General features: G+C 43.6%; 1 protein-coding gene across 3 annotated transcripts in view; it reads right to left on the bottom strand.

Annotated features, from left to right (window-relative positions):
- Positions 1-28: 28 nt before the first annotated feature.
- The window catches only part of Thyn1 (thymocyte nuclear protein 1), a 36,766-nt gene continuing 28,162 nt past the window's right edge, over positions 29-8,632 (bottom strand). The window contains exons 1-8 of one of the 3 annotated variants that reach the window (XM_005078495.4): positions 8,489-8,613; positions 8,228-8,367; positions 3,268-3,449; positions 2,002-2,070; positions 1,568-1,660; positions 951-1,046; positions 473-623; positions 29-224 (exon numbers count right to left, since the gene is read on the bottom strand). In XM_005078495.4, coding sequence (XP_005078552.1) covers positions 178-224; positions 473-623; positions 951-1,046; positions 1,568-1,660; positions 2,002-2,070; positions 3,268-3,449; positions 8,228-8,270 — 681 coding nt within the window. In that variant the 5' untranslated portion in view covers positions 8,271-8,367; positions 8,489-8,613 and the 3' untranslated portion in view covers positions 29-177. Of the gene's footprint in view, positions 225-472; positions 624-950; positions 1,047-1,567; positions 1,661-2,001; positions 2,071-3,267; positions 3,450-8,227; positions 8,368-8,488; positions 8,615-8,632 lie in introns of those variants that run through there. The other 2 variants (XM_040729709.1, XM_013119405.3) reach the window with 2 other exon arrangements.

Genomic DNA, 8,632 nt, shown 5'->3' with positions numbered 1-8,632 from the left:
GGGTTAGAAGAAAAAGCTTTCAACCTCGTCACTAAATCTTTTTTATTAGGAAAAAAAGATTGAACAAACCACCTGTGCACACGACCCCAGGTGGACACAGCAAGCTTTGTCTTTTTTTCTTTTAAAATCTTGAGTATGTGGATCAATGGCTTGTTCACTCCATCAGTAGAGCCTTCATTAACTTGATTCTGTTTCCTCCAGGCTCAAAATAAAATCAAACTCTTCTATCAAAAAAAATAAAATAAAAGGAAAAGGGAGAATGAGGTGTTGTGCCATCTCCTGCCAAGGGCACCTGAGTTAATAAGGCACCACAAGTTCCTGGAGTGGGCGGTTGTCCATTCAAAATCTGGAATATTTTAGGGTACTGGGTATATAGAAAACAGCAGCTGAGCACATAACCTTCCTCATAGGTGACACAGGTGAGGACACTGACCCAGAGAGGTTTAATGCTGTTTCCACATTTAGGTCTTACCTCGACTCAAAGGCTGAACTGAAAGTCTCTGGCGAGTGAAGAGAGCCATGCTTTTTAAGGGGCCACCGGTAGCTTTGTGGGCTTGGTGATAGGCTTTAAGCTCTCCCAGGGAGATGAAGCGCTTCATCATTCGAACAAACTGTACATCCACCTATGCAACAGCATTGCAGGGACAGGAACGTGTTCAGCCAGACTGTCCAGTGTAAGGACTGGGTCTCTCTGTGCTGCTAGTCTGTCCGTGAATTCCTCAGCTAAATCAATTTTCAAGCCTCAGCCTACTGAGTGGTTAAGAATACAGGCATTTGCTTCTGTGCCCACCCAGAATTTCTATTTGCAGAAGGTGCCTGGTTTTAGGGCTGCCAGTGTTCTGTTCTAATATCCCAGTTCTGCATAACTTCACCTAAGTGATGTAACAGTACACCACTCCTTTTCCTTTCTTTTGTCCACTCCCTTATGAAACAGAAACTACAGTTATTACCATCGACCATTTAGGGTTGTCCTCTTTGCTGGATGGGTCGTAATGGGGATTATTTTTCTCAAACTGTGTGTGGTCTGGGTAAGCCTCCTTTACGATCTGAAAACAAATCCAAAATCTCCCATTCATTTTAGCTCCTTGCCCAAGTTTTAATATGTATCTCTTTGACTTTTTATCTTTTCTTCCTATTCTGACCCATCTCCCTTGCTATAAAGACAGTTGGTACGAAAACATCTAGAAATAAAATTATCCTAAGCAAACATCATTAGAAAAGAAATCCAATTTTCACAAAGCTTCACAAGCATGTTCTGAAACTAAATTACTGTTGGAAACACACGTTTTTATTTTCTCCCAGCTGCACACATAGTGTTTCCTTAACTCTTAGCAAAGAGGAGTTACCTAATAGAACTGCAGATAGTGAGAAGTATTAGCAGGGCCTGAAATGAAGGTCTTCCTATTGTAACTCTCATCATTCGGGTGATGGCAGGGCAGTTTTCCTCATTTTCTGTGACAGAACTGTCTGGGGGTGGGGCATACTTTTATTGTTACCGATTTAAATTGTAGGCTTTCATGAGTAAGTCCCTAAAGGGAGGAATCAGGCTAAAATGTGTGCACCTAACCTTCATAAGTCCCACGATGCCTGGCTGTTTGCAGTTGCTATGGTAGAAGAAGGCTTCCTCCTCCAACTTCATGGCCTTGAGGAAGTTCCGAGCCTGTGCCAGAGGAGAAGAAATAAGGAGTACCCTCCTACCAGCTGGGAAGCAATCAAGTCTGCTTTTAAAAGATGTTTTTTCCTGTTTGTGCTTCTCCCGGGTTCATAAGAAAATATGTCCCTTTATTCAGAGTCCTAGCCTTGTTCTAGGACACTAGCCAGAACCAAGCCACTTGCAGACTGCATGCTGTTACAGTGATTATGATTTCTGAAGACATTTTCAGGATAGAGCTCAGAGAAAAGCAATGTTGGTTCAAAGACCTTGCTGCTGAAGAGCACAGCAGAAGAGGCAGGCATATATCCTAGCCTAGGTTTCAGGGTTCCTGCCCCTTGACTCCGTACCTGATAGTTGCGAACTCCATCCCAGCATGCTGTCTGCTTGGGCTGTGCTTTGAGATCCTCAATGCTGAACTAGGCAAGAGAAAATAAAGTCATTCACTACATAGTCATTGACCAATTGATAAGCTTCTATGGAAACAAGATCTCTCTTTAATCCTGAAAAGTGCTACAGGCCATAAAGAAACTAGGTGGATTACCAGGAATTAGTTCCAGGGTGCCACGGATGTTGAATGAATGTAAACTAAGCCTCGGGTTTTACATTGTGATCTTTGCTAATTAAGATGATTAGTTGACTGGATAATCGGGATAATAAAACAGTCTGCTGGTTCCCTGTGTTTCACTTATTAAAGTATCATAATTCTTTAATATCTCTATTTTTCCTCAAGCTAGTATTAAACTCAGCTTATATTTATTCCCTGATGGCAATGCTTGTCAGGGAGACATCCAGGAGCATGGCAAGCAGTAAGAGGAAAATCACTAGTGCCAGGTGTGGCGTGGTAGTGCACACCTGTAATCCCAGCACTCCTAAAACCGGGGCAAGGAGGATCTTCAACTCAAGGGTATCCTGGGCCTCAAAAGTTAGGAGGCCATCTTGGGCTACATAGTAAGATCATCTTAAAAACACATAGCAACACAAAATCAAACTTAAGATTGACACTGGCAAGTTGAACCCTATGTCTGATTTTATAAATAAAGTTTTACCTGAACATAACCACACCTTTTTATGTGTTTGTCTGAGGTCGCTTTCTTTTCTTTGTTAATGGGACAGAGCTGCAACATAGGCTTTAAAACCCATAAGCCTCTCTGGCTCTGTTCAGAAAAAGTGCTAACCCTTGCTTAGACAGGAAACCCACAAAGCAGATGCAGGTTGGGCATGCCTTATGCTAGCATCTGAAATCAAGAACACTCTGGATTGTTCTAACTTCCAAAAACTTTTTTTTTTGATTAGGGATATTCCACTTGCAAAATCTAGAACACTTCTGGTCCTAAGAACTTTGGATAAGGGCTATCCAACCCTAAGCTAATGATAAAAATGCTGCAGATTCTACTTATTTTACCTTTTCCTTAATCTTCAAAGATGAGAAGCTGATGTCTGAGTCCTATAGTAAACTGTATTCACCATCTTCTTAGTAGTAGTTATGTGTGTCTGTGTATGAGGTGTGGAAGTATGGGTGGTCAGAGCACAGCTCTCAGGAGTCGGGTCTCTCCCTTTACGTGGCTTCCACTGCCCCATCGCACCAACACGACTTGACACAGGTACAGTCTCACCTTCATGTCTACACCTTTCTCTAGCCGGCTTTCTGGTTCTGACTTCATCAGCCAATAGTTGCTTACATTCTTGTCACAGTTTTTAGAGGTTGAAGTCATCTGTGGGCTGGGGCTCTCTAGCTTAGCTGATGCATTTTCTGAGTTTTTGGTTTTAATACGTTTTTCTGATAGCTCCTTCTTGTCTGTAATAGAAACAAAGGAAAATGCCTGTCATTCAGCTGGGAGGCCATGTTCCATTGTGAAAAACAGCAAAAAACCTTCTACTTGGTGTCATACCTGTGCTCAAAACTTAGACTCTATAAACACTAACTATTGGACCACAGTCCCATATAAAAGTAACTTCTTTATATGGGCCCGCAGGGGCTCAAAAATGACATCCTCTTGACTCAATACAACCATTGAAACCATCGATTCAGATCAACTGCAAATACTAGTACTGGACCCACACAAGATTGGCCCTGTTAACAGACATTCACAAATGTGGGAGGAGCTCACGGGGCCCTATCCCTTATTGCTAAAATTATTGGCTACTGATAGGTTCTGGGAGAAGGGGAGTCACTGTCTTGAATTATGTAGCCACTGCTGAGCTCACCAGCCTCCCCCTAGACAGCTCCAAACCCATGGCTTCATAATGGTCTTGGTTTAAACTCAGTGGGTAACAAACCAAAATGAGTGTAAGGTTTGTAGGCAAGAGCTAGTAAGACACAGATGAAAGTATGGGAGAGATAGGAGAGAGTGGAGTAAAAGTGATCTAAGAGTTACACAGATGGCTGTGATTAAGATTCCTAGCACCCACATGGCTCACAACTCCAGTCCCAAGAGATCTGACTCCCTCTTCTGGCTTTTGCATGTGCTGTGTGAGTTAGATGCATAAACATACTTGCAGGCAAAACATCCATACATATAAAATAAAAACATTATAAACTTTTAAAAGCTGCTTGGCAATGGTGGCACATGCCTTTAATCCCTGCACTTGGGAGGCAGAGGCAGGCGAATCTCTTGAGTTTGAGGTCAGTCTGGTTTACAGAACAAGTCCCAGAACAGACTGGCTACACAGAGAAACCGTTTCCCAAAAACAAACAAACAAAAATATTTTTTTTTTAACTTTTAAAAAAGTCCATTTACATTCTCTACATTTGTGGAATTCTCAAAGAAATTTAATTAGTAAAAAATACTCTGTCACAGGATACCTTCTAGATTACTCAATGAAGTCATTATCCAATGGAGCACGCCTTTAATCCCAGCACTCGGGAGGCAGAGGCAGAGGCAGGAGGATCTCTGTGAGTTCGACGCCGGGCTGGACCGACAGCCTCCAAAACAATACAGAGAAACCCTGTCTTGTAAAAACCAAAAAAAATAAAAAAAGAAAGAAAGAAAAAGAAAAAAGATTAAAGAGTACTAGCCTTTTATCAAGCTATACTTTCCAATGAGGAAATGAAGCACTTACTTGAAACTGTCTGAATGATTATTTGATAATACAAAGGAAAGACTTAGGAAAAATCTCATTACCACAAGTGTTCAGTAGCTATTAGCCATTATCATCATTCATACTTCTTGTTTCATACATGCCTTTCAGGACCATGCAGACATGGTAAAAACTAGACTTTTTCCTCCAACGGTAGGAACTGAACCCAGGACTTTACCATGGTAGATCAGCAATCTATCACTAAGCTATATCCCCACCCCTTTTTTTGTTTTATTTTTATGTTGAGACAGTCTCACTAAATTTTCCAGGCTAGCCTTCAGCTCTGTAGTCTAGATGAGTCATGAGTTAACACAGTCTAGCTCCTGATTATTATAGCTCTTGAGCACCAGCCTTGGTAGCCCCACCTGCCAAGTTCGAAAGATTCATCTTGGGGCTTCAAATATGCTAGATGGTGCTAGGCCACCGAGCCACGTGCCAGCCCTGAAATCTGGCTTTTAATCAGTGAATAAAAGAAAACATGCTCTTGACACAGCAATCACCCACACACCAGGCACTAATCCTAATTCGGGACAGCCTCCGAGGTGGTAACAATGTGCTGCAGATCACAATCCAGCCAGGTAGAAGGAAGCCCTGAATTGAGTCACAATTGTCACTTGAGTCAGTCAGAACCCACAGTTAACTTACTCTACTACCTCAGAATTAGTTTGCTACTGCCATCAGTCTTCATTAAGTATATCTGAACTTTCTTAGCACAATTTCCCAGCCATCCTTAAGAACAGGCATACGTATAGATTAGTGCCTTGTCCAGAGGTCATCAGAGGCTTCCTCTGGAGACAGATGGGAGCAGGTGCAGAGACCCACAGCCAACCATTATGCAGTCTAAATTGGAGGTCTCCATAGGGTCCCTCCCCTTGGGACTTGAGGGGGGTGGAAAGATGGTAGGAGTCAAAGGGGATGGAGAATACCAGAACAACTAAGCAGAGTTCACCTGGGCTCACAGACTGAAGCAGCAAGCATGGGGGCCTGCATGGGTCTGTGCCAGGTCCTCTGTGTGTATGTTATAGCTGTTGCCTTGGCATTTTTGTGGGATTCCTAACTGGAGCAGGTGTGTCTTTGACTAGCTCTTGGGACATAGTCCTGTTGGGTTGCCTTGTCCAGCCTCAGTGTGAGGGCTTTTTGCCTTGTCTTACTGTATCTTGTGTGTGTGTGTGTGTGTGTGTGTGTGTGTGTGTGTGTGTGTGTGTGTCTGGTTGTTGTCTCTTGGAGACCTGCTCTTTTTCTGAATCCAGACAGAGGGAGTGGATGGGAAAGGAGGGATGGCTGGGAGGAGCAGAGGGAGGGGGAACTGTGGTCAGGATATACTGTATGAGAGAAGAATTTATTTTCTTTTTTCTTTTTCTTTTTGTTTTTTCGAGACAGGGTTTCTCTGTATTGTTTTGGAGGCTGTCCTGGAACTCGATCTGTAGACCAGGCTGGCCTCGAACTCACAGTGATCCTCCTGCCTCTGCCTCCCAAGTGCTGGGATTAAAGGCGTGTGCCACCAACGCCCGGCTAAATTCTGCTTCCTTCTTGTGGCCTTTCCTGTGACCCTGCCCCTTCGATACCCCTAGCAAGCCTGCCTTAAGGACTTTTCACTCATACATGTTTGCATTTTCCCTTGGAAAAGGTACTGTATCTTCATTGTTTCCATCTGATAGTCAATTGCCTTTCTTCTATTATATTTTAACTGACAAACAAAAATTCTACATATTAAATAAGTACCAACTGCCATATGGTGTTTCTGTACCATGTATACATTGTTTAATACTTCAAACAGTTAGAATATATTTTCTGAAGCATCTATTTATTTATTTTGAGATAGTCTCAGAATTCTGTAGCCCAGGCTGGCTTCCAATTTGCAGCAATTATCTTGTCTTAGCTTCTCAAGTGTTGGGATTGCAAGTAAGAACAGGTGTTTTTGTTTGTTTTGGAGATGGGGGCTGTCTCATGCTGTAGCCCAGGCTGGCCTACAACACGGACAATTGTCCTCATGTCAGGCACGAGCTGTTCCATTCTGCTCTGTTGTTTATGGTGAAAGCACTTAAAATTCTTTGCTCCTGCTATTGTGAAATGTGCAGTGCATTGACATCAACAGCAGGAAAATACAGCAAGGGCAACTCACAACCTGGGATTCTCACAGCACACAAAAGAATTTCAAGGCCAGTGAGAATGAAGCAAATCTGGAGTTTAAGAGCTTTTAAGGTGGGCATATTGGTTCATGACTGCAATTCTCAACTTTAGAGCCTGAAGCAAGACACTGGCTACAAATTCAAGATCACACTAGCCTACAGAGGTCTGTCTCAAAACAGGAAAGGGTTAACATAAAACTAAGCACAGGCATTAAGAGACAGACAGGTGTGTCAGTAGAGGCATCTACTGCCAAGTCAAATGACCCTAGGGCCCATCTGATGACAGAACCAACTGCCAGGCACCAGCACATCGGCCATGACACATACATATAATCTGAAAATCAGAACGAGACGCAAGATAAGGACCTAGGACAACCCCTAGAGCAGCAGGGCTTATTAGCACAGCTGTACTAAGTGTCTTAGCAATAACTATTTTGGTAGTCTCTGAGGTGCATTGTTCAGGAAATTTACGATTAAGTAAAACTGTTTTGGATGATTTTATTAAACCTATAACAGAAGCACTTGGGAGTAGAGGCAGAAGGGTCAGGAATTCAGGTCATCCTCAGTTACTCAGCAATTCCAAATGAACAAACAGGCTGATAAGATAAAAACCTAGGAAAAGAAAACTGTGTATTGGGGATATGGGGTGAAGGTGGGGTGCGGTGTCCTGTAGCCCAGGCTGGCCTCAAACTCTATATGAAGTCAAGGAATCTCTTGAACTGACCTTCCCTTCTAGCTTTTAGTTCTACATGTAACAGTGCATGACTTTCTGTACCTGGCTCATTTCACTCAGTGATCTGAGGCTAGTGAGGTGGCAAACACATTTTCTTTTCTTTTTTTTTTTTTAACCAAGCCTGAGGACCCCAGTTTGATCCCTGAGATTCACAAGGTGGAAAAGGGGGACTGATCCTGCAAGTTATCCTCTGAACAAACTTGTGTGTGTGCTGCACACACACCTTGAAAAAGTAAAGAAATGTAATGTTAAAAATGTACTCTGTTTCCACCCATACTGGAAATGATACACACACACACTCTCTCTCTTTTTGGAGACGGGGTTTTCACTACTATGTAATCAGGCTGGTCTTGAACTCAAGGCAATCCTTCTGCCTCAACCTCCCACGTGCGTGGGCCACCTCAGCCCTGTATGTGTATGTACAGCAATGATCCTTAGTGCTTACTAGCTGTTTCTTGAATGAACAAACACGTGGTAAGGACTTCAAGCGGAAGTTTAGCAGAAAGAATAAAGATGACAGTAACAACCTTCAAGGTCTCCTCCCTCCAAAACCAGGGAGTGGAAAAATGAACAATGCACACCCAGCATAAACCTGCTTCGCCGGCTGCCTCTTGCAGCCTAGGTGCAGCTCACCTGGGCCAGCAGCCCCAGTCAGTCTCTTCCGGGGTCTCGGCATGTTCTCTCTGGCGGAGGCTCAAGATAACCCGACAAGCAAGAAGCAACTCTTGTCTTCCACAGCCTACGCGGTGCAAGGAAGCCTAAAGAGCCCGAGACTGGTGAAGAAAAGTCATGATTAAGGCATTGTAATCGTCCCCTCCGTTATCTGCCCCAGAACACTCCTTACTCCCTTATAGGGTTCTCCCCGCCACCATTCTCTCAACACACTAGCCAGACCTTTGAAGCGCGGCAGGAGGCTCTCCAGAACGCTTTGATAGACTAGTGTGCCTGGCGGGTTTTGTAGAGGACACGGCTCAGCGGCGCCGCCCCGAGGATCTCTGGGAATTGTGGTCCCAGCACCCCAGTAGTCCTCGTGGAGCT

This window comes from Mesocricetus auratus, unplaced genomic scaffold (genome assembly GCF_017639785.1).
Source record: "Mesocricetus auratus isolate SY011 unplaced genomic scaffold, BCM_Maur_2.0 Super-Scaffold_100022, whole genome shotgun sequence".
NCBI classification, from domain to species: Eukaryota; Metazoa; Chordata; class Mammalia; order Rodentia; family Cricetidae; genus Mesocricetus; species Mesocricetus auratus.
The sequence above is the reverse complement of the archived record's forward strand: the minus strand, read 5'-3'. Positions and strand labels throughout refer to the sequence as shown.